The sequence below is a fragment of the Lepidochelys kempii genome, chromosome 11 (assembly GCF_965140265.1).
Source record: "Lepidochelys kempii isolate rLepKem1 chromosome 11, rLepKem1.hap2, whole genome shotgun sequence".
Taxonomy (NCBI): Eukaryota; Metazoa; Chordata; order Testudines; family Cheloniidae; genus Lepidochelys; species Lepidochelys kempii.
The window spans coordinates 26738640-26765485 of NC_133266.1; the positions used below are offsets into that span (position 1 = coordinate 26738640).

The 26846-nt window shown below is 39.6% G+C and overlaps 1 protein-coding gene across 3 annotated transcripts; it reads right to left on the minus strand.

Annotated features, from left to right (window-relative positions):
• Positions 1–730: 730 nt before the first annotated feature.
• On the minus strand, positions 731–22475 carry MMADHC (metabolism of cobalamin associated D). Of its 3 annotated transcripts, XM_073305444.1 has the most exons (9): positions 22388–22475; positions 21727–21772; positions 17759–17903; positions 17286–17503; positions 13940–14045; positions 11528–11658; positions 8584–8670; positions 4611–4810; positions 731–2038 (listed from the first exon to the last, which is right to left on the minus strand). In XM_073305444.1, exons 2-8 carry the CDS (start codon positions 21733–21735, stop codon positions 4616–4618), a joined length of 891 nt encoding a protein of 296 aa, XP_073161545.1. In that variant the 5' UTR covers positions 21736–21772; positions 22388–22475; the 3' UTR covers positions 731–2038; positions 4611–4615. The 3 variants fall into 3 exon arrangements, with proteins under 3 accessions (XP_073161545.1, XP_073161543.1, XP_073161544.1); XM_073305442.1 differs by having other exon boundaries at positions 731–4810; XM_073305443.1 differs by lacking the exon at positions 22388–22475 and adding an exon at positions 21856–22249 and having other exon boundaries at positions 731–4810.
• Positions 22476–26846: the final 4371 nt, after the last annotated feature.

The window sequence follows — 26846 nt, forward strand, 5'->3', positions numbered from 1 at the left end:
ATAATTATTGACCAAGCCATCTTTAAGTTGGACTATGAATCCTGTCTTAATTAATACCAGTTATTTCCCACGTTATAGCTCACTCCTGGCCTGATTCAGGATGGGCTCCTGTACTTCTGGTCACTTAACCCCCTTTGGTTTTCCTTCTACATTAGGCAGCTATTGTATATATTCCTTCCACAATCCCTTGTCATGACCTGGGCACTGAACACAGTTGAAGTTTCCAGTTCACTTGGCAGTGCTCAGAAATGGAAGTTAAAAGGTAACATTATTACCTGCTACTTACTATATCAGGGAATCTGACTTGAAATAGAAGTGAGATGAGAGGATAGCACCAATGTGCATCCATCTTAAAGTTGAAATCAATTCAATGCTGCCAAAATCTTGTGAGCTATTTTTGTCCCAGAATGTCACAAGAGATCATTGGTTTCCATAGAGTTTTGAGCTCACTATGCCTGTTCTTGTGAGATTCTGGCTGCATTGATTGTGAACTGGAAAATAGGGCTATAGTGCTGTGGGATCTGGCCCAACACCAAAAGCATCAGAACAAATTTGTATCTATAGATCCTTATAATCTAGACCCCTCAGAGATTTCATGTATAATTTGAACCAGTAAACAATGTAATTGCTAAAGGAACTGAAGTACCTTATTCAGTCTTGTAGATATACTGTGTGTTAAAAATGTGTTTACAATTCCCACACAAAGTTTTGAAAATACTAAACCACATCCTTTGCTTTAAATACAAAGATTTATTTTCCCATCAAGATAAATAGTTTATCATGTCACGTTACAGAACATATATTTTTCCTCTCGTTTGGAAGGAGCACACACATAGGTGAGCCTAGACTCTTACCAGGTATTGAATGGATATTAAACAGACTTGATATTCTGAAGAATGTATCTTTATTTTCACTTTTCTTAGTTGTGATTGTGTATTCTAATACAGTAGCCTAGGGAGTGAGCTCTTTTGTTTCTTCTAAAGCAGAAGTAGTAGACATACACATTGTAAACACCACCTCACCACTGATTTAATACAACCAACAAGAGGGACCACTTCTAAGATCATGCTCCTCTCTCGGGGCTTATTTGTACTGGGAAGTGACACTAGGTTGTAACACATTAACTAGTAAGATGCTGAACACCTTGTGCAGCCAGGGACGTGTGTGTAAAATGTCAGCTGGCCCTGGTTTAGCCAACCAACATGATTTTTAAAATATACCATCTAATATGCTAGTTAACATGTTATAACACAATGAAAGAAGGTCGGTGAGGTAATATCTTTTATTGGACCAACCTCTGCTGGTGGAAAAGACAAGCTTTCAAACTTCACAGAGCTCTTCTCTGTGAAGCTCCAATAAAAGATATTACCTCACCCACCTTGCTTTCTCTCATATCCTGGGACCAATACAGCTACAACAGTGCAAACAATCTCATTTCCCTGTGCTGACAAGTCCTTAGTATGGACTGTGTGTAGCCCACACTGAAGTGAAGAAGAGAGGTCTAGGTGCAGGGAAAAGATACAGAGATACTGCTTCTTCTTTCCAATTTCCTGCCACCAAATCTGAAGGCAACAGAGCGGGACAGCGGCCAGGCATCCACCATGCCTCAAGCAGCAGCTGGAGGAGCGAGGTGTTCAACATCGGCTTTGCGGTAACTCCCTTGCTGAGCTCCTCAGGAATACTTCCACCAGACCCTCTGCCCACTTCTCTCACCTCTGATAGAGAAGGTTTGTTCTCCTGGGTCTACCTGTACAGCCTAATAGGGCCCTGATCTCATTTAGACATTACCACAATATCGGTAAGGTTCACGAGATGAGAATAGGTACATCTTTCTGTCCCCTGCCTCATCCAGATTTTCTTTGGGTAGTTGTTTGAAGCATCAGCAACCTCTTTGCTTTGCAAGATGCTACTTCTCCTGTGGTATCAAGTCAGCGGTTATGCTTATACACACACTAGTTGCTAAGACAAGAGGCTTGGAAGTATAGAGATGTCACCACTGAACTCTGGAGCAGTTCTTGCAGACTCCTGCAGCCAGCACCTTTTAGGAGAATCACAGCATTGACGTTAAAGATTTGCAGAACAATTTAAACACAAGTAAAGTATTTGGCTCTAGAGAAAGACACACACACAACTGATAACCAGCTAATCAACAACTTTCTATTCCACATTGACCAAACTGGGCAGGTGGAGGTTTTTCCCAAACCTCTTCTCAATTACAATGAGGTAGGTGATAGTTATAAACAGTCCATCTAGCCCCATATCCTGCCTTTCAACAGTAGCCAGTGCCAGATGCTTCAGAGGGAATGAACGTAAGGCAATTTACTGAGGGATTCATCCCATCATCCAGTCCCAGCTTCTGGCAGTCAGAGGCTTAGAGACATCCAGAGTATGGAGTGGCATCCCTGACCATCTTGGGTAATAGGTTCCTGGAGGATAGGTCCATCTTGGCTATCAAATTCTTTTTTGAACCCAGTTATAGTTTTGACCTTCACAACATCCCCTAACAATGAGTTTCACAGGTTGCCTGCACGTTGTTTTAAGAAGTACTTTATGTTTGTTTTAAACCTACTGCCTATTAATTTCATTGGGTGACCAGTGGTTTTGTTAAGTGAAGGGTTAACAGTTCTTTATTCACTTTTTCCACACCATTCATGCCTTGACAGACCTCTCTCATATCCCTCCTTACTCATCTCTTTGCTAAACTGAACAGTCCCAGTCTTTTTAATTTCACCTCATATGGAAGTTTTTCCATACCTTTAGTCATTTTCATTGTGCTTGTCTGTCTCTTTTCCAATCCTAATTATATATGTATGTATTGGAGCAGATATTTTCAAAGAACTATCCACAACAACTCCAAGATCTTTCTTGAGTGGTAACAGCTATTTTAGACCCCATCACTTTGTATGTGTAGTTGGAATTATATTTTCCAATGTGCATTTATCAATATTAAATTTCATCTGCCAGTCATCACTGTCAATATCGACTGTCAATATATACCAATGTGCAAGAGGGACAATATCTATTCCCCTGAATATCTTTGTTGTGGGCAGTCACCCAATTCAACATTTCATTGTTTAATATCAGTTATAAATCCCATTTTCAGAATTTATCATGAAAATCCTGTGTCAATGTTATAAACACCAGCACAATCTTATGCAAGTCATCCATATAGGACTACAGTGGCAGTGAGTTAAAGTTCCCTAAGATTAACAGATCATGCCAACCTTATTGGTCTTTAGCTATTTAGAAAATAGTAGGAAATAAAGACTTGTTATTTTATTGCTAAAATATATTGAACCAGGAATTAACCTTGCTCTTTTATTTTAAAAATGTATCAACCCCATTAACAGCAATTTTGATATTAAAACAAAAAAAGCAAAAACTGATGACAAATAATTTAGCTAATTAATTTTCTAGTTAATCTGTTGCAAACTGCTTTTCTTCAGCTTTGACAGGAATGGATGGTTTGCAATGTACAATGTTTAGCTGTGTAAATTAAGAGGTGAGCTATGCCTTCATTTGTCTTTATAACAATTCTCATGCTGTATAGTTTTAGACCGGGGTGGGCAAATTACAGCCCATGGGCCACATCCGGCCCCCAGCCAATTTAATCCAGTCCTCGAGCTCCCACCGGGGAGCAGGATCTGGGACTTGCCCCGCTCCTGCACTCCAGCTGGGCAGCGGGGTCGGGGGCTGCTCTGCAAGGCTTCTGGAAGCAGCGGAATGTCCCCCCCGCCCCGGCTCCTATGCTTAGGGTAAGGGGGCTCCACACACTGCTTCCTCCCCAAGCACCGCACCTGCAGCTCCCATTGGCCAGGTTAACTACAGTTAATTATTAAAATTCAGATTAGGTTAGTCAGACTCTTCAAGGAGACAGTGGTCTACTTCCATAAATGAAAAAGAAAAAAAAATAATTTATTTTTGCAATAAGATGTTTGTGAAAATACACTGCTGTAGAGATCCTCATTGGAGGAGACAATCTGCAGTCTTACTGAGAGATCAAGCATTCTTTTAGCAAATTAATATTAAATTTGTGTCTCCCAAGATTTTTAAAAAAATTTCTGTGCAATAATTCAGTTGGTTTTGCAAACAGCAGTGTTTACTAATCTTGCAAACATTTCTCTGGATTTTATTCACGGGGATAAGGCCCAAAACCTCAAAGTCATACATATATGGCATTGTTTTGGATAGCAGAGAGAATACCTAGACAGCACATCAAGACCCTCTGAACAGAGTAGGTCCCATCTCCACAGCGTGGAAAAGTTATGTGCTCAGAGTGATCTTGTTAACATGGATAGCTACAGGCATTTCAATTAACAACCAGAAGGTGCCTGAATTATGCTTGGTTTTATACTTTCAATCAACTCAGGACAAGGGTAACTTGCAGCTTAAAGATCATATGGTATATCTGCATACCTATCAACCAAAATGTTGTCAATTAATAGTGTAAATCATGTGGTGAATATGTATTCCTCATAGACTAAAAACAAACAACAGTTATTTTATTATTTATAAGAGCATACTCTAAAACTTTGCATTTCCTAACAGTGTTTATAGACAATCATCCAGTAAAAATACACAGGTCCAGTATTAACTTGTAAGAACCTCACAGTTGCTATTTTCCACTTAATTTCTTCATGATAGGGCTATCAGGTTCAGCACTTGTGAAAATACTTCCTACAACCACATGAGTACCCCAGAGATTATGACGAATAACTTTGCAGCAGCCAAGGTCATCAACACAGAATCCTAAATGGCAGTAGCGTTCATCTGTTTCAAATAGTGTGTTGTTTGTGTATGGTCCAAAAAACTGGGGAAAGAGAGACAATTGTCATATTTTAAAGATATATTAGATTAATCAGTTCAGCATAATGACAATCTTACAAAACAGATGTTTTTAAGGTTTAAAATATTACAGATCTACCTGAGTTAAAAAAAAATAACGCAAGCCTAACAATACTAGTAACAAAACTGCTTCCAAAAATCAGTAAGTGATTTTACTGTGAATAAGCTACATAGGGGAGTTTTTTTGGGTTTTGATTTTTTAAAAGAGAAACACACAATTAATTCCTAGCCCCAAAGGATTTTGACATAGGTTGTTTAAAACACATAAACAAACACCTTGTAAGCTTTATTTTGGCATAAGTACAGTGGTTGCCCTTAAAAATATGTTTTGTTTTGAAATATTTTACCATTTCTTGAAGCATTCCTTAGGATAAAGAATATCCTAAAAATCCTTAAAATTAAAATGTGTAAAGAGTTGTCACTTTGGATGGGCTATCACCAGCAGGAGAGTGAATTTGTGTGGGGGGGTGGAGGGTGAGAAAACCTGGATTTGTGCTGGAAATGGCCCACCTGACGATCACTTTAGATAAGCTATTACCAGCAGGACAGTGGGGTGGGAGGAGGTATTTTTTCATATTCTCTGTGTATAAATAAAGTCTGCTGCAGTTTCCACGGCATGCATCCGATGAAGAGAGCTGTAGCTCACGAAAGCTCATGCTCAAATAAATTGGTTAGTCTCTAAGGTGCCACAAGTACTCCTTTTCTTTTTTTCTGAAATAAAAGGCACAGGCACCCACTCTCACAGAACAGCTTGCAGGACCAGGAATTTAGTTCTTAAATCCCTATATACTTTACAAATTTAACATTTTATTAAGCTCTCAGACTATTCCCTACCCCCCTTTGTTAGAAGTAAATGCAGCTTCTGAAACATGGTACATCAAATATCCAAAATTTTTGAATGGAAAAACTGTAAACTCCTGGAAAAGAAAAGGGGGACTCTAAATGCAATAGCTGATCCATCTTAACTACGATGATTCTAAAAGACACCATCATCCATAAAATGATTGAGGTATACTCCAATAGTTTTTAGATTTTTCTTTGCATTTTGGAAATAAAAGTGAATGACAACTGCTATAGATTTATACATTTTAAAAGTATTTCCTCTTTAAAAAGATTTTGTATACCAATTTCAGAAAACATGTTGTTCATAGTAAAGGTCGTAATTAAAAACAACACTTAAGAGTGATTTACCCAAATAAATCTCAGTCTTTAAGGTGCTACTGGACCCTTCGTTGTTTTTGCATCTTCAAGGTGCTTTACATATATTAATTATTCCATACAATATTTCTTCCAGGTGGCTATTCATATTTTATATATGAGGAAACAGGGGCATAGACATTAAATGACTTGTGTCAAGTGATGCAGTGGATGTTGGGACTGGGATTAGAATGTAGGAATTCCTGTTCCCAATCCTGTGCTCAAAGATTCTTATTTCAGTAATGATAATATACACATTATAAATCTAACATATTTCATATACTAAATAGTATTTAAAACCAAAATAAGGAAAAAAAACCTGAGGCATGCATACAGACACTTATTAAAACAGGATTTAATACGCCCAAGTCTTTTCACTTAAACTGCATATATGCAAATAGCACTTTCACATGGTCAGATCTTAAACTGAGGTATTTGTGATACATTATGAAGTTCCCCAGCACAGGAACTGATTTTGAAAACTTCACTGTAAGTAGATGTATGAGTAAATGCTTCCCATTGTGATTAAGATTTGCAGAATCAAGCCCAAAAGCAGACTCCCCACCTCTACTGAACTTTTAGTACAAGATAGAAGCAAGCCATCAAATTTCTCAATAAATGCATAAAAGTGTGAGAAACTTGTAAGTTTCAACAAAAACAGAGAAAGCTATTTATTTTGCCTTGAACTAAATTAAAAAGGTGGATGGACCTAGGGCATAGAGCATCATTTGCAGTAGCCCCATGACTAGCTTTAAAGAAAGCCCAGCTAAACATATTATTTTCCCTCTCCACCACAGTGATCACTGACTTTATTCAGTTAAAAAAAAATAAAAAAAAATCATCTTTATACACTAAAAATGCTTGGCTCTGCAGCTAGAATGTTCTAATGTGGAGGAATTTATAATATTTTTCTCATATAGCAATACAAACCTGCACCAGGCTTTGGTTAAAATTCACTTTGTAGTCTAGAATGGCATAGGCTAGGGATGAGCAACTGACCCCAAACTATGGGCATGTCAGGGTGCACCTCTGCCAATGGGGAGGCAGTAACCAAAGGTAGGTGCTGGAACTCCTTCCTTGCTGGTAAGACAAAGGGGTGGCCAGGTCAAATTTGATTGGTGTTGCAATCTGCCACACAGGGTCCTGCTGCTCCCAGCCTCTGCTCTACTCCCCTTGGACAACAAGCTCTGCCACAAGGGAAGCCCATTCGTCAGCTCTGGTTACTTCCTCTCCCCATGGCAGAGGTGTGCCTTGTCCCCACCTGCTGATGGAGGCAGGGTGGCTGGCCAGAATCTGATTGGCTCTCAGCTCACAATCAGCCAATGGTGAAGCAGTAACTGAAGCTAGGTGGTGTGGGACAGTTTGTGCCTACATTGATGGGGGAGTTGAGTGGTAATAGGCAGCAGCTTTGCTAGAAGACTACACCACTCAGCAACCTAGGTCAATCTTAAAAATAAAATAAAATAAAATAAAATAAAAAATCTGTATGACCAGGCAAAAGATTTTAGTGGTCCTCTACAACCTTGAAGTTGCTCATTCCTGGCACAGAAAAAGGGCTGGACTTGTATATTATGTGCTTAAAGAGGATTACTTATGTTTCTGCAAAAGAAGAGCTTAGTAAACTCCACTTAACTAGATTGCACTTAATAGGCATGGCAATTTTAATGACACATATTCCAGGTAACCAGTTTAACTTGATAATGAATGCCAATGACTGTTTAATAGGGATAATATTAGCATATATTCCACATACTGGGGACATAATTGATTAGTGCTAGGAGACTATTTTGTTGTTGTTACCCAGCTGGTAAATAGCTGTGAAATTCTGGTCAGTGTGTTAGAGGTGTACCTTTTTTTTTTTTTTTTTTTTTTTTTAAAGTATGCTATAAATAAGATGAAGACATGCAATGCAGTCAGTCAATTTCAATTTTGTTCAGTATTCTATTTGTCTTAACTTTTTTCAAAAAGCTGACAGCCTCAGTCAGAATGGATGGCTATCTGAATTATTAGCCATCTACCAGTATACCTTAAAATAGAGCATTCGACTGTATTGCTACCGCAAAAGGGGATTTAAATACTGTAGTTTTACTGTATACTGAACAATATTAAGTTCAGTCTTAAAGAAAATTATTGTCATAAAAAAGGTGGCCAAGAACTCAAGTGCTATCGAATATTCCAGAGCAGGAATATGCAGTAATGTACTTCTACCTCATTCTGCAGTGACTGTATACTTCTAAGGAGGAGAAGCTAGTTCATTTTCTATACTCCACTACTTAGCTTCTTTGCTACAACTGTTCTTCAGAGTAGCAACTGCAATGATGGCTCGTGTAGTGTGGATAAAAAGTAACTGGCAACTGGGCCAAGACCATGATGTCACTTTAAGACACCAAGGAAGCTATCAGATGGTAAAAAGTTTTTGGTCAACACCTAAAAGAGCTGGATTTGAACCAGTAACTGACAGGTAAAAGGATCCACATACTATTACCAGTCTATTATATCAGTCTCCATTCTCCACCCATTCTTTTCAGCAGAGTAACTTACCGCCAATCCTGATGATGGATCAATAAAGTCAGCCCAATAGCCTTCAGACAACAGTACATAGCAAATTTCCTTGGCACCATTAACAAACTAAAAAAAAAAAAAAAAAAAGTGGGAGGAAATAATTACATTAAAAAGGAGTGCTCCTTTTATATGTAAATACTGAATGTTTAGTTAAAACTAGTGCAGAGCCTCTCTCTAACCTGCACCAATAAATGTCAGATTTAACATCCTTTTAACGAAAAAGGCCAACAACAGTACTAAAAGGATTAAAATTAACAATATATATTAGGCTACTACAATCACATGAGATTTAAAAGAAATTCTTTGTGCCACTCAGTAGAGGATTAACAGTTTGTTCAAGGATCATCTAATTGCTTTGATTGCTTATGCAGTTTGCAGAATCATACCTGTTAAACCTCTGTAAAAGTCAAACATGGCTTCAGTTATTTCTCTACTTCATGAGTCATTTACAGATCAAAACTGAATTTCCTAGTTTGCTACAACAAGCCATTAAATATACAACTTTATTTAAGTATTTCCAAAAAGTTTTGTTAGAAGATATCATGGAGAACAGGACAGTAATGTGTGGTTGCTTTGAATTACGGAAGTCTAACTACAAGTCCTTTTAAATATAAGTCAGGACACCAAACTTTCTAGTTAAAAATATAGTTTTGTAAGTATCTGATACTTTGACTACTGAAACCAGCTGTCATGTTGTAGTTAACCATTGGCCAAGATTAGTGGGGAATTCAACTCCTCCGAACATTTCTGGCCATAAAAAGAAAGTTCTACTGTGTGTTTTTCAAATAAATGGGAGGAGGCTGGTTAACAACTTTTGAGATTTTACAGCAGTATTTTTCAGAAACAAGCAAAGCACCCAGGGATGACAACATGTCATGCTAACATCTCACAAAAACATACAAAAAAAGGAGTTTATATTTTAGGAACAACTTTTAGTACAGCTGGGTGACGTGATAAGGCCAAGGTTTAATGTCTCTGATGGCATCTTGTATTCATTTGTCCAATAGATTTTATTTAAAAGAAACAAACCATAAATGGACACTATCAAAGTTGTGACATACACACCAGATTAGATACCATGTTAACCCAGCTAGTAAAACTATGCTGTTTTGCCTTGATACTGCAACAAAAAGGAACAAAAGAGGACATGATCTCATGAGGTCCTAGCCTAATCCACAGGTATATTACTGAGCAGTGGAAGACCATACTCCTTAATCTTACTTAAAATTTAGATTGTGTACTTATTTTCTTATTTTTTATTAAAAATAAAAAGATGCCTGATAAATGTAAAAGTTGAAATTTTTTCTAATGTTTGGACACAGCCCTATGTCTCAAAATTTTTGAAGAGTAATTCAGAATTTGATTAGTCAGTCCATGTCCCTTCCAGTGGTCCAAAATAGCAAGAGCTCTACCTTACTATTGATCTATTTTCCCATTTCTCTACTTTAAGGTTCAGTAGATCTGAAGACTAATTTAAACTTTAAAGTAAGTCACAGACATAAAAGTAAGAAATCTAAAGATGCATTTAATGCATACATTTTTGGTAAAACAGATATTTTGATCCAGTGTTGTAACGGTCTCAGTCACTTAAAGTGATGTGTTAATTTAAACTTGAGTCTTCCTACTGTAAACACCCAGATATGTCTATAAATAACCCCCATTACTTTAGCAAAAGCCTATCACATTAAATTAGTTCTTCTGAAGTTATTTCTAACCATCTACAAAGCAAACAAATAGGGTATTTTATTGTGAATTTGCTGTTAGTAACCTTCAGGCCAGGAGGTTACATCTACACCCTTACAATGATTATATTAGAGTTGACAAGGAGGTGCACAAGGAAGAAAGAAGACAATTAACATATAATTAGACCAGATTACAATGCTAAAGACCAACAGACCATAAATAATGTAAAGACAAGGACACACTAAAACGAAGAGAGTTTTACTTTGTATGCAGTCTTCATGCTGATACTTTAGACTGCTTATTCCTTTTCTTGTAGTAACCCTTACATTGCCTCTACTGATAATTTATAAATGCAGTTTACAATTTTAAAGATAGCGAGTAGAACTGTTTTCATCTTAATTTCTACTGATGCTGTCTCCCATCCATAATTAGAGGGATTGGTAGACAAAAATCATCATACAGGAAGGGAACCTATCTGTTAGAGAGATTTAAAAAACAAACATTTTAGAGGGATATATTTTAAGATAATGCAGTTAAGAAAATTAGTGTCAGCAGTAAACACTGACATCTGCTGGAATAAACAACAAATTAACAAAGTTGCTTTTTCTAGAAAGAGACCTCTAGTGGCAATGCAACTAGATTCACTTGTATTAAGTTAATGTGGAAGATTAATTTGTAAAAGTCAATGACATTCAGGTTAAAAGCCTTAACTGAATACATTGTTAGAATATAAAAAAAGTGACCAATCATGGCTTTGTAGGTTATAAAACAGGCCTATTTAGCAAACACTATGGAAGGATGAGAATTAAATCATGCAAAGCGACAAAACAGCATGAAACGCATTGCTCTTGAACTACAGTGATAATAAAAGATAGCCATTACTCCTTTTATAATCTTGACAGATTATAAAATCAAGTATCTTGGGTAATATATGAAAAGGCTTTAATGCACTGCCACATAACAAGATGACTCCTTAAATCATTCCCCCAAATAAGATTAATATTTAGCATTTTCATCAAAAGATATCAAAGAGAGTTTTGTAAAACTGGTGAAGTTCATTATCCCCATTTTACCAATAGAAAAAATTATACTGTCTAGGTCAAGGGATTGGTCTAAGAAAATTAGACAGTAAGTCAGTTCCAGAACTAAATTAGGTCTAAACAAACAAAAAAGGGCCCCATCTACAAAAGATATGTCCACAAATAAGAATATGCTGACACTAAATACAAATAATACTTACATTTTCTAACAACAATTCTCGCTCATCTTCCACTTCTTCACTCCATACAGTCATATCATTTTTAGTTTTCTGGGTTATGGTTAGTACTGTTAGATTATTGGCAGTCATCTCTGGAAACATTGATTCAAAGTCTAGAGAAATGGAATCAGCATGTTAAGAGTGTAATGGGTTGGTTTTGTATATTTTATGCTTTTTTCTACTTCAGACAGAATGCCTCAAATGTCAGGAGCTTTTCATTCAGTGTGCTACATTTCACTTAAACTGTTGTAATAATGAAACTTCACCAATCTGTACATTTTAAAATGTGCATGTAAATAAGTATCTTACTACTCAGCAAAGACTTAGTAGCTAAGTTAGGTACCCAGGTATTATGCTAATGAGATGTTATTCTTTTAAAACATACTATAGTACAGCAAGAAGTAATTACAATTAAACTACAGGTGTTAATTATCCTTGTATTAACTGTGTGTTTACACTGTAGGCCAAGCTCAGGTGTGGTGACACAATGTCATAACACCTAACTTTTAGAGAAGTACAAAATTACTAGGATTCACAAAGCCTGGGTTAGGTGCTCAGACTCCCTATGTAATGATGGGGAGAGACAGGCACCTAAGAATGGGGTTCACAAAAGGCATTATGTTGACTGAAGAACTGCTTAAGCTAGCTAAGGGGAGATGCTGAGGAAAGGAGTGTATTCTAAACCCTGTCCCTCTTACATAATTAGACATTGGCAAAACCGCTTACTTTAAGCAAATTTGGGCTTACCTTTTTCAAAATTGGTGGGGTTTTTTGCTCAGTTGTGGCCTGTGGGTTTTTCTGCTGCACTCCAAGAGCCGCTTTTTCTTTGGGTTTCTTTTTTTTTGGACCATGACCCGTCTCCCTACTCAGCATTATGACACCACAAGCCCCACCCCCACAACTTTTGGGACCTTTGGACTGCTTTTTAAGACCAATTTATACTTGTGGTCTTGAAATTTTCGGCCTGGGTATGACATGCCTAAGTCCACAGGAAGGTGCCTCTTTCTAGTTGGGATTCACAGCTGGGAGCCTTTTCCTAGAGCCTAATGCGTGGAGGAGGAGGAGGAGGAGAAGTCATTGGTCCAGAAACAGCAGGAATAAATCTATAATCTGATGGATAGGGCACTCTCCTGGGAGGTGGGAGACTAAGGATACAGTCCCCCATCTACAGTGCCTCTATTTATCCACAGTGGAACAGCTTCAACAGGAGAAACTAAGGGAGACCCACATCACAATATCCCATAGCCTAGTGGTTAGGGCACTCACCTGAGTGGCAGATCCCTCTTCAAATTGCTTCTCATCAGAAAACTGGTGTCTCCCACATTCAGGGGAGCACTCTAAGCACTGATCTAAAAGTTGAGGGAGGTGTGGTCCTCACCATGCATGTGGAGTTAGGCAGCCTCTGAGCATGCCTACTGGATTGAGCTCTGCAGGTGAGACAGGTGCTCCTCTAACTTCCCCCAGTTTGTGGATTGCACTGGGGCTTCAGCTGCTGACAGCGATGTAGCAGAAACAGGTACCTAGGAAACTTTTACTGCAAAAACATAGGCACCTAAGACCCTTTGTTAACCTAACCCCAAGAGTCTTGCAGTCATGCAATACCCCAAGTCCATCCAAAACTGTTTCTGCGGAGGACTAGAAAGAGGAGAAGCCAGATAATGGGATTCAGTACTTCCATGGCAATTCTCCCCATGTGAACACAGGGCAGAGGAGTGGTTCAGATATGGCAAGCATCCCTACACAATCCATTGGATCATAAGCTGATACGGGTGCACACACAGCAGCTACAGAGGTAGTTCGGGTCAGACTATGAGTGTATCATGCCTTTAAAAAAAAGACTTCAGCTGACCTTTTAATTTTACTACTAAGTCATTACTTTTAAAATTAATTACTTTATAAATATTGCTGTTACTTGTACAACAATTTTGTATGGATTTTCATATAGAGTTAAGGATTTTCATTATGTAAAATGAAAAGGAGTACTTGTGGCACCTTAGAGACTAACCAATTTATTTGAGCATGAGCTTTCGTGAGCTACAGCTCACTTCATCAGATGTTTTCCACGGTAAACATCTGATGAAGTGAGCTGTAGCTCACGAAAGCTCATGCTCAAATAAATTGGTTAGTCTCTAAGGTGCCACAAGTACTCCTTTTCTTTTTGCGAATACAGACTAACACGGCTGTTCCTCTGAAACCTGTCATTATGTAAAATGTAAACCTTTTAGTAATCATCCAGGAATTTGGATTATTATTGCATTTTTTAATAATGTGAAGCTATAGGAACAATAATTCACATATTCCGCAACCTTGGTCTGATGGTGAGAAACTCTATTTATATATTTTTACTTCATAAAACCTTAAAAATTAAATTGTTCAAAAATGTGAAAGATGTACCTTTTCGTAACAGTTCTGGACAAGTTTGTATTGCACATTCTATCTTAGCATTTTCAAAGTATGTTTCAGCATTACTTATTTGCTGTTTAGGAGGGACATCAGTGCCCTGAGGAAAATCAAGGAAATACAAACGGTAACTTTCAGGTTTATATAATGTGTGACATGATTAACAATTAAAATAGTATTTCCGACTGGAGTTGTGTAATCCTCAGATCCTGCAGATGTTTATTCATAGTAGTTCCACTGAGTAAAGGCTGCTCACGAAGTTTGCAACAAGTCCCTAAACCTCATTACTCCATTTTATAGGCAGAGAAACTGAGGCTTTTTTGAACAACATCAGAACTAGGTCGCCTGACTCCCAAGCCTATGATTTATCAAGATAAGCCTTCTCCTAAAATCTAATCCTATAACCACTGAAGTCAATTGTAATTACTTGTGTAAGGGAAGCTGCAATATCAGTCCTATGTATCATTATTTAAAAAAAAAAAAAAAGTTCTTAAATGTGTAACAAATGAGTTTTGAACTTTTATCACAGCATTTACCTATCCTATTTTCATATATCAGATGGGTCTAAATACACTACTTTTTATTTAGTTGTACTTACATTACACCTACAGCATTCAAATAAATGGATAAAACAAATTGCTAAACGTATCACTTTATGAATGCATGAAAATGGCTTTATAAATCTTTAATGTGTGCTGCAATGAAAACTAAACAGATGTAGATACACCACTACAGGAGTCAAAACAAAAATTTACATAGAATTATGCAGTGCTCCTAAGCTTGATATTTTGCAAGCAAATTTTACAACTGTTGTAGCCTCACAGCTAAAACTATTATCTACTATTGCCATATAAGCTCTTTAATAACTAAAGCTACTAATCTAGGGCTCTAGTTGTTAAAAATTTGGGTTCTGTAGCTGCCTTTCATGTGAAAGTTCTGCAAGTTACAGGAGTAAACTGCAGTTCTTAAGAGGACAGTGAAAAGAGCCATCTGCTATGGGAGAGTGAAATGTTACATCAGGCTTTCCACATCTGTTCTATACCTCAACATGGATTTCTTGGCTCTTTAATCCACATATAATATGAAAGTTATTTTACCATGAATATGGGATTCCAGCGAGCTAATAATGTTGAACTAGTAAATACGTTTTTTCGAAGAGGACTGTATGTTTGTAGAGCATCTTCAGCTGCAGCAAAAGCAGAGGCACATGGTCAGTCTATAAAACTATTCCTCTTAAAAAGACTCAAAATGTTAGGTTAGCATTTTGCTATAAAATGTTACTCATCAAGCAGGTTTCTTCTGTTTTCCTCTCAGTGTGGAAAATAACCTAGTGGATCTTCTGATCTTGCCAAAGAATTCACAAAAACTAACTGCAGTCCGGGTGCACGTGTTTTCATACTCAGATAACACTGCCATTTTCTGACTGCGTCTCTCATGGCTCTTCCTCTCTCTTTTGTCCCACATCCAACCAGTCCTTCCACTTACAAGGCTTACAAATTTACAGGACACCCAATAGCCAGAGGATTAAACCTAGTTGCCAAAAACCAATACCCACTCTTCCTCTCCACAACTGCTGGGAAAGGAAGTGAGCCGGTATTTTTACCAGAGTGCTGTCTATTCACCCTATTCAGAGGCTCTATCTTTTGTATCAACCTCCGGCACATCAGAGTCAGATAAATTTGAAATCCACCCCAGTACACTCTGGCCACTGAAAGGTAGTTGGGCCTTGGCTACTTAAACATCTCTCTTGGCTCCTCTGATGGGGGAGCTGGATATCTCTGCTATTCTAACCTCCTGCTGCTTTCTAGTTGCTATGGGACTGGGTGTGGGGGGGAGTGAAGGGATCTCTGCTACTCTACCCTTCCCTTGCCTCCGTTTCCTGTTCCCAAGAGAAAAGCTTCAGTGTTTGCCTTTACTAATACTCAGAACTTTTCCAAACAGCAGCAGCGTGAAATTGACCCGATTCTTGTGTACAGCCTCCTGAACAGCAGCAGTGGAAACTGACAGTGCTCTTATCAGTCTTCTCTCTACAACAGCTTGGCAAAGCTATAAGCAGCAGTAGAGGCACTGGAGCTTTCAGTCTACAGAGTTACTTGCAGCCAGACAGAACCTGTGTCAATTACATTTGGTTCACTTTTTTTTTTTTTTTTAAAAACTAAAGCTTTGATTCCACAGAAGTTCAAGGCGCTGAGCCAGAAAAGCTCACTATGGGCAAATGGATTGTTCAAACTCAGGTTATATGTACAGAAGAAATACTGTACAGCATTTTTACATAAAAATAGTTTATCATAATTTTTAAACTGATTTCCTATGTTTGAGGATGCTACAAAATTCATGTGGGCTGTGAAAAGCTAATATACTAGCTCAGCGATACTCAGACTGAGGCTTGGGAGCAGAAAGTGGCTCTTTAATGCATCTCCTGAAGCTCTTTGTAGTGATATTAAGACACTGTGATTTAATTATTTAACCTAAGCTATTAGCCAATCAGGCTGCTTTTACTATGTTATTATAACCAATTGGAGTTGATAAATAATAATACTTGGCCAGTCATTTTGCTGTGAGAATATATTACTTACTTACTTACTTACACACACAGAGTAAAGAAAATAATGAATTCACACTACTGCGGCTTTTTTGGGTAATACTGATCGCTAATTTGGCTCCAAAACCAGTGAGGTCTCAGTATCACTGATGACATTATACAGGAGCTAAAAATTTCTTAATATGCAAGGCCAGCAAATATAATAGTCAAACTGCCTACTGTTAATAAGGCATCTCTGAATCATTGTGAGCTTTGCTATTCCCAAAAGGGAGTAACTTCAACTACAATCAAGTTTAGTTAGTACACTTCTCATGTTGGGTTTCATGAGCATACAAGAACCACAAGCACAAATAAGGGAGACTTTGTCCTAATGAATTAGACCCATCCAATCTAAAGAAAATAATTAAAATTTAACAATGAACAGTCTTATTGATCTTTTTGCAAAAAAGAGATCAATAAGACTAAGTCAACAATTTGTTTTAAAGTTAAATTGATGTAATCTTGTCTTCATATAGCTAATACAAATAAGCAGCTATTTAAAATGCTATTTCATTAGACATTTTGCAAAAAAAGTTCGCATTACTCATAGTGTCAGGGGTTTTAAAGGAGACAGTTGATGATTTTCTTGGGAAATAAATGTTCTATATGATCCCTCCCCCCCATCTCTGTTCACTTTCATCTTACATCACTTTCAGAGCACTATCAATATTCTAATTTTGGGAGATTACTCTCGGGCATATAAGAAAATCAAAACGCTACTACAATTTTCAACTTCATGTATTAAATTACTGTTCTTACCTGAAACTTGTTTATGTATTGTGCCATCACAAATTCATGTCTCTCACTTGATAAGGGCTCCATTAATATATCAGGCAAACTTTTATGAACTTGTGTTTTCTTCTGAGAAGCTGTACCATTTAGGTGACAATCAAAACCTATATTACCAGGGAGCTGGAATCTCTGGTCCTGAGGACCAAATGGTCCCATTACTTCATCTGGCCACACAGTTCTTGGACCTGTTAAAAATTGAGCGCTTACATTATTCTTCACATTGAAAAAATATACACTTATTTTTAACTCCTAAATAAAAAAACATTTGAGTGCAATCACGTAAAACAGAAAAAAAAAGAGAAAGTAATCACAAAGAGTAAGTGAAAAAACTAAATGATTCACCATATCAAAAACAAAAGTAATTTTATCTCTATTTATTTGAGACAGATAGTTACTCTGGCAGGCAGTATATGTAACAAAATTTGTTTATTTTTTCTTACATATATCAGGAGGTGTAGCAGCAACGTGAGGCTCATCTGAGCCAGAAGATCCTGCTGTGGAAAAAGCCTTGGGATTTACAACCCTTCTGACCAAGGAGTAAAATCCTGGTAGATAGGTCACCAGTCTTGCTCTGTTACAGAGCACCTAAAGAGGACAAAAGCAGAACTGAGTGTCATAGTTGCAAGTAAAAGTGATCAATGAATTTATATTTAACTTTTTAGAATACAAAACTACATGTAACTCCATAAAGAAAAACTTATAGCAATGAAGTGTCATTAATTGTATTTTTTAACTGTAGGAATATTTTACACTTTATTAGTACTGTAAGTTTCCTATTCAATTTTGATAAAAGAAAACTGCATAATGCAAACAAAAATGCACAATGAAATACCTCCACATTTGAGCTACAGTTAGAAAGGGGTTAAGAGCCGGGGTATCATTGTGACAACACATGAATGTAAATATGTTTATGAATCGGGTCATGATACACTAGGTATCATTTCCCCTGCTGTTACATTTGAAAAAAACCCCTCAAAACCCAAAAAATACAAAACAATCAGGAAAGTTGATCTTAGGATCCATCAAAATATTTTAGATAAGTAAATACTGATATCTAATCTCCATGCTTTGCCCTACAGACTAGCACTGTTTTTAGTCCATCCCCTTGTGCAGAGTATACTCAGAATAATAAAAAAAATGTAAAAAGAATGCCAAAGCTCACACAGAGTGCGCACACAAATTTATTTTAAAACCAAATGATCAGAATGGGCAGGAGTAGGAATTCAGTCACTATACCATCTACCTGCAATATTACAACTTGAGGGACACAGTCAAGCCAGGGAAGCCTAAAATTAGTACTGACAACATTATTTTGCTCTGCAGACACAAAACATATTTTCAGCTGCAAAAAGCCAGCAATATGGGTTTATAATCAGAAGGTCACACAGCTCTTGTGTATTATGCAGAGGCAGAATCTGCGACAGAATTGTGTTTCCAAGTCTAAGTGTTCAGTTCCAAAAATACAAAAACAAAGAAACAACACCTACTTCTATAACAACAAAGAAAACCTTAAAAAACAAACCGAGTGTAAATGGATGCAATGTTGTCTTCCCGAGTCTGCAAACAGCCTGAAACAACAGCACTCGGAAGCGTGACCAACTCCAATTCATCTCAATGTTGTTAACTCTGAATCCTAATGATGATAAATTTAAATGTCAACATTGTTCACTATTTTACTGTTGATTGGTTTAGCAAAAATATCCAGCTAATGTGCTTAAGCCCACAAATTTAATCTTCTCCCCAAGTTTCAAGAACTCCAACTACTATCTAACTGCTATAACTTCAAGCTTCCAACAACTTCTAGTTTCTCAACTTCAACGATCCAATTATGCACTCAAAAAACAAATCTGTAGTCAATTTAAATGTTTAGGAACAGTAAAATACATTGAATCTGAATACCAAAATAATAATACCATTATATTTAACTAAATAAACCTCTTCATTTTTAACATACTTAGAGCTACCACAAGATGTTCAACGTGCTGAACTGTAGTGCCCTAAAAACCCAGTCTTGCTGCACAATTTGGGTTCATCTTGTGAGACACTTTTTGGGCCTTTGTTCTACTTTCCTAGAACTGGGGGGAAATTTTCGAAAAGATTTTCAGGATAGGACTAAATCTTAAGGCTCCAGTGCTATACACATGTCTGTACACACTTAACTTTAAGCATGTGAGTAGTCCTATTGACTTTAACACTGGAACGGCTCACATGCTCAAGTCAAACACGTGCATGTATGCAGGATCGGGACCTAAGCCAGCCAACCTGAACACAAAGCCTTTACATAGTAAAGGCTAGTGTGGCTTATACATTAACAAAAAAAGGATGTCTATTATCTACAATACATATTAAACAGACAATATCTGACCAAAACCAAACACTTCTTTTATGCAGTGTTGTAACTGTGGTGGTCTAATATCTTTTATTTGACCAACAGGAGTGGCCAACCTGAGCCTGAGAAGGAGACAATTTACCAATGTGCATTGCCAAAGAGCCACAATAATATGTCAGCAGGCCCCCATCCGCTCCATCCCCCACTTCCCAGCACCTCCTGCCCACTGGCAGCCCCGCCATCAGCACTTCCCCGTACCTCCTGATCAGCTGTTTCATGACATGCAGGAGGCTGGAGGGGGGGGGGGGGGGAAGACGGAGGGGGGAGGGGGGAAGAGAGGAGCGAGGGCATGGCAGGCTCAGGGGAGGGGGTGGAGTGGGGGCAGGGCTTGTGGCAGAGCCAGGGGTTGAGCAGTGAGCACCCCCACAGAACACTGGAAAGCTGGTGCCTGTAGCTCCAGCCCCTGCGTCGGTCCCTACACAAGGAGCCGCATATTAACTTCTGAAGAGCTGCATGTGGCTCCGGAGCCACAGGTTGCCCACTCCTGGACCAACTTCTATTGGTGAGAGAAAGAAGCTTTTGAGCTTACACCGAGCTCTTCTGTTGATGAGACAGACAAGCTTTTAAGCTTCTGACCTAAAGAAGTTGGTCCAATAAAATACATTACCTCAACCACCTTATCTTTCTAAAGACAAACACCACAATCCTGCAGACACTTATACATGTTCGTTTAAGCACTTGACATGCACCAGCATTTGCAGGAATCTAGACTTTAAGTTGGAATTTTGGGCCCAAAATTCCATTAAATTCAAAAGCCACATCACAGTGTAGTGCAATCTGATTCCACCCTAATGCTTTACTTGAAATGGGGCACTGTTGCAAATGGGGCACCATCCAGGAATATCAAAATAATAAAACTTAACACGTAAGGCCCAATTCTACAAACACACACCCACAAAGAATGTCACTGACATAAATCAGATTATCTATGTTCATAGTTCCAGGATCAGGGCCTTACAGCATTTGTTATCCTTAGATCTCAAAGTGCTTAAAATCAGTACACAATTACTTGAAATCAGCCTTAAGTAACAGCTTTCACAGCCTTGTATTTCACACTATTCAATCAAATAATTTTTACAGTTAATATCAGCACAATCAGAACTCACTTTTTAAAATTACAATTTGTGCTGCCAAAGCATCCTCTGAAATATCAAAATTTGCTATTTAATGTGAAAGATTTACACAAGATAAATGATTTAGATTGCTGGACGATTTTAAAAAACAATTTTATTTTTTAAACTCTGTAATAAACATTAAAATATATTCAAGACACAGAACAGACCTATATTCTTACTTTACTGTACACACAGTACAACCACTTAATCTTTACCCTTACAGTTTACATTATCACCAGAAATCTTGTGTAAAAGAATACCCTATATCAGAGGTTCTCAAACTTCATTGTGACATGACCCCAACAAAAATTCTAACAATAAAAATTACCACACGACCCCAGGAGTGGAGGGACCGAAGCATGTGCATTAAGTGTTTGGCGTGCATAAGGATTGGGGACAAACATAAATTTATAAATCAGCCTGAAAAATTCAGCCAACCAAATTTTTCTATCAGTCAAGAATCCAACACTGTTTTTACATTTAAAAAAAAAAAAAGCGGTGTGCAACAGAACCGTTTATGAACAACCTAACATTATATAGGAAAACTGCACAGAATTTCACTCATGCCATGAAAAAATAAAAGAGAATCTGGTGCCATATAAAATATTAACAAAATTTTTTATAGTTTGCATGTTGTCTTATCTTAGAGACACAAGGCAGGTAAGGTAATATCTTTCACTGGACCAACTTCTGCTGATGAGAGAGACAAGATTTTGAGCTTACACAGAGCTCTCCTTCAGGTCTAATGTTGTCAGATATGAGGGGCACGAGGAGTCTTTCATGGCATCCAACGGAAGCCACAATACAAATGAAAACGAAGTTTCCTGCTTAATACTGTTTAGCTTAATGATACAGCTAACATTATAAGCTATTGGTAGCAGAGCTCAATGACTAAATTACTCACATTGGCCATTTCTGAGGGTTGTTTCTCTATTTAAATAAAATTCTTCCTGAAACAGAAGACAGACATATCACACACCAGCGATCGGTTACATAGCGCCAGACACTATGCTTATGAGGATGGCATACAAACCTATCTAGAACAGGCAACTGCTCCCGTGCTGCTCGGGCGCCCCACCGCACTGAGCCCTCCCTCACCGCTTCCAGACGGGACCGCACCATCGCCCACACTCTGCCGACAGCGTGCAGGGAGCCTGGGGCCATCCCACCAAGACGAAACGGGCCAGGCTGCAGACAGCCCCCACCCTGAACAGGCCGCCGCGGCCCGCGGAAGTGCCAGGGGGCCACGCCGCCCGTTGGCTAACCCGAGCCGAGGCTGCTCAGCGGGAAGTTGAAACTCCTGCGCCGGGAGACGCCAGCAGGGCGGCGATTTACTGCAGCCTCAACCTAGTACCGGCCAGCAGCCCCCGCCTCGCAGCGCAGGCTCAGCGCCTTTAACCGGCAGACGCGGCTTGTCCCGGCACGACAGCCCCTGCGGGTCCAGCTCGCACCCGGCAGCGGCGCGGCGCGGCGCCCGCCGGGGCTTGGGCCAGCCCGAGCCACGGCCACGCGCTTGTGCGGCCCCGCGGAGGAACAGGGGCTGGGGCCCGCGGCCAGGCTCCTACCTCTCTCCCCGCTCTTCCTGCAAAATGGCGCCGCAGCCAAGGAATCGACTCCGGGAGAGCATCGATGAGGAGAGCGCCGAGCTCAGCCAGGCCGCGGAGCGGGCTGCGCGAATCGGTGCGCTCGCGGCACAGGCCCGCCTTCGGGCTCGCGAGAGCGGGGATTCCGTCTCCGCGCAACAGGCGGAGCAAATCGACCCACGCTGCATCGAGGCGGTGGGGGAGATCGCCGAGTCCATCGATGAGGCCGGCGGCGGAAAGGGACTCGCTGGGGCTGGCGGTGGCCGTGCGCGTGCGGCACGAGCGGTCAGCGGCCCGCGCCGGGATCTCCGCCCGCAGGGGGCGCGACCCCGGGCCCCTGCGGGCAGCCGCCGGCCGGGGAGCCCTTGGTACAGCTCAAGGCAGAGCACTGAGTCCTTGAGCTGCACCGGTGCCAGGATTCACTAGCGAGACAAGCCAGGTCACGTCTGTTGGACCCACTTCTGGAGAGGAGAGAGACAAGCTTTCCAGCTACACGCACTCTCCTTCAGGGGCCCACACAGGAGATTACCTCACCCCCCCGGGCTCCAGCATCCTGGGGCCAGCACAGCTGCAGCAACCCTGCAAACACCTTCACTTGGACCTTGTCTACGCTACAAGGTTTTGTCGGCAAAAGTTATGCCGCTTTAATTAAAATCAGGGTTGCATGTCCACACTAGTGCCTCCTGTCAGCAGAGGGCATCCATACTAGCAGCTCTTGCATTGACACAGAGAGCAGCGCCCTGTGGTAGCTACCTCACTATGCAACTGGCCGTAGGGTGCTTTGGGATGGGTTTGCAGTACCTTATGGGGCAGGTATAGTGCCACATGATGCAGGTTTCTCAATCCCATAGTTCTGGAGCATCCTAGTAGATTGTCAGCTGCTTTTTCATCTGAAGGGTGTGTGGGGAGGGAGATGAGTGGGGTGTCTGGGGCAGGGGAGACAACAGGCTGACTGACCTATCCTGAAGAAGGGGGAGGGGATGCCGCCATCCCACGTCAGCCCCTGGCTCTGCTCCGCACAGCAGACTCTCCCCAAGCAGCCCGCTCGCTCTGCCTGCCTACGATTCTGCGATTCCCTCCGAGTTCTCCCACAGCCTCCTCAGCTGCTTGGAGCAGTTCTAGGAGCTCCCCATGCTGAGGAATGTCAAAAAACAACACAGCCGTCTTTCTCCCCCTCCAGCAGCAGCCTGCCTGGTGCGGTGTGCCTAGTGCAGGGCAGAACCAGGGGTCAGCAACATGTCCGTGGTAAAAATTTTGAGGTCCCTGGTAATTTTTCAAGAAACACTGAATGACATTCCTCCCCCTCCTCCCCCCACTAAGTAGGGTAATTTTGTCAAGTGTCTATCACACAACATAGTGGTGCCGACCCTGGGGAACATTCCACACAAATGATTTGCTCTTTGTTCCCCAAAAGGAGCAGCACACTGAGCTGTCAGATACTTCCCAGAGCTTTGAAGCTATTGTGGAGCACATGCCTGCAGGGCAGCAGAAATCAAAACAATGAGCAGAGCGGTCAAGGCATGCATTGTGGGATATTGGCAGAAGCTAGTTCTGTCAACAAAACAAACTGCAGTGTCTACGCTGATGCTTTGTTGCTTTAACTTTGCTGCAAAAGGCTTTATGCCTCTCACTGAGGTGGTTTTATTTTGTTAGCAAAACAGCAGAGTTTTGCTGTCAAAAGTAGCTTTGTTCTGTAGACACCTCCCCTGTTTTGTTAGCAAAAGGCAGGTTTTGCTGACAAAACTTTGTGGTGTAGACAAGACCTTAGACTTAGGTAGATTGATTTAAAACAATATACTGTAGAAATAGATTTCTTTAAGAATAGGAGAGAAAAACTAGTGTGTGTATTTGGAATGGAGTCTGAGGGGCAGCCGAGAAGACTATCTCAGCCATTTTCATTTCCCACTATAGTGTAGACAGGTAGTGGCCAAGATTGTTAGTCAGTGTCACCGCCAGGACTAGAAATGTAAATGGAGGATTTCCCAGCTCCTCCTGCTCATTCCTTTGGGCCATACCACGAGTATTATGGTATATGTACTCTTGGAAGATTTGAAAAGATTAAGGAATGGGTTGCTTATAATATTACAAAACTATTGTCATACAAAACATTAAAATTAAGAGATAAATTTATTGGATGGAAGATTGATTTGGAAGTTATTGAAGTAAATGTTTCATTAATGTTCAGTATTTTTGCTTTATCTAATTACACTTTAAATGGGACAAAAGCAGGTCAGATAGGAACAGATAATTTTGTTTGGTTTTCATATACCTTTTCACAGTATAAACAAAGAAGAAACCTCTTGGACTCTATATGTATACACAGTATATTTCTAAACATGGGATTATGATACAGTGTTAGGCATTTATCCTGCAATGAAATCCATGCAGGTGCAAGGGTCTGTCCTTGAGATTCTGATCGCAGGATTCGGGCCTTGTTTCATACGTTCATAACAAAGGAATTGAAACAGAAGAGTCATGGGGAGGAAGCAGTGAGTAATGAAGTTATGTGGTTACTTAGTAAATGCATACACAATTTTAAATAGCTTTAAATAAACCAGCTGCTTTCATAATAAAGCCTGGGTGAAATCCTTGGTCCATTGGAGTCAGTAGCAAAACTCTCATTGACTTCAGTGGGGTCTGGATTTCATCCCAAAATTCCAATGCAGACCAAAGGGAAATGTTCTCCAACTAAAATCAAAATAAAGTTTTCTAAAGTAACATTTAACTCTGATCTCCCAGTACATCTTGTTTGTCTTTGTCTCATAGATTGTAAACACTTTGGGGGCAGATATGATCTTTTTCTTGCACAATGCCAAATATGTCAGCACTTAAAAAAATAGCAAGAAAAAACAGTGAGTATTTGAATACACTAACCTCAATGCAATGGAGGAAAAACATCTGCTGTCTTCCAAGTCCTAGTATATCAAGGAGATGTGTGAAATCTTACCTGCTTGCATTGATGCACTATGGCCCTATCCAGCACAGCATTTAAACTTAAAATTAAGCACTTTAAGGGCTTTACTGGATCAGGGGTGAAAGAGAATAGCAAAAAACAAAGTGATATCTGAATAGATAATGGGGAGAGAGAGAGATAAAGAGGTCAGTGGAAGTTCTCCCACACCACAATCAATATCCACAGGACTTTCTCACCTCTGCAGGTGGTCACTGAGATGCCTATCCACAGTTTGACGGTGTTTTTGTACCTGTATGTAGAGGCACCGTTGGTGTCAAAGAGCTACATTTTGCCCCCCTCTCCTATGATGTATATACCTGGGTATCAAGATGCTAACAGATGCAGTCCTCCACCCCCAAAATACACTTGTTCCAAATGACCAGAATTTTCTCTACACTAAATGGCCCTATAACAATTATGTAGTTCGCAGAAAGAAAAGGAGTACTAGTGGCACCTTAGAGACTAACCAATTGGAGACTAACCAATGCAAAGTCTCTAAGCTGCGACTAGTACTCCTTTTCTTTTTGTGAATACAGACTAACACGGCTGCTACTCTGAAACCTGTAATTATGTAGTTGAAACCAGACAATCGCTACATTCTCGAATGAATTCATACAGGAAAATGATAAGACAAAAAACACCACATCACAAGTGGGTGAACACTTTTCACAAAGTGATCACTCTAAATCTGACCCATCAGTCCTCCTCTTCAAAGGAAACCTGCACAACACTTTCAAAGATGAGCCTGGAATCTTAAATTCATAACTTTGTTAGACACTAAAAATCATGTTCTTAATAAAGGCACTGGATTTACAGCTTATTACAACAACTAACCCCCCTTTTTGTCCTATAACTACAGGGGTGTTGATGGGACACTTCACCTTGAATAGTCCCATAGAATATGTGGTAACTACTGATGCTAAATTATCTGTTTGACCTTGTATTTAGCTGTGACATTCTGAGTACCTTTCCCAGACCTGAAGAAGAGCTCGGTGCAACTCTCAAAAGCTTGTCTCTTTCATAAACAGAAGTTGATCCAACAAAAGATATTACCTCACCCATCTTGTCTCTCTGATATCCTGGATATGCTTACAACAACTCTGCAAACAGACTTTCCTCTGTAAGGAGATATTGACCTGCTGAAAGAGCCTGGAAACTAATTAAGTGCAGTCCCTTCTGTCTATTTAAAGGACTTTTATTTATGGTCATTATTGTATTGGCACATTTAAGATGCTCAACATGATATTTGTAGGGCTAGGCTCAGGATTTGGGTACAAGAGTATCGAGATAAATGTATCTTTTATTGTAGCATGGTGCAGTACTGCTTATATCCACCAGGTAGCAGTAGCTGATAACAGACAGTCTGCCTGAAGTGCAGAAGAAAAGTAAAGCTATGGTTATTTTAGGATTAGGGAATAGAATGAAGAAAAATGAATAAAAGTGTGTATTATTATTGAGCAAACCAAAGGGGGAGATGTTCAAAGGCAC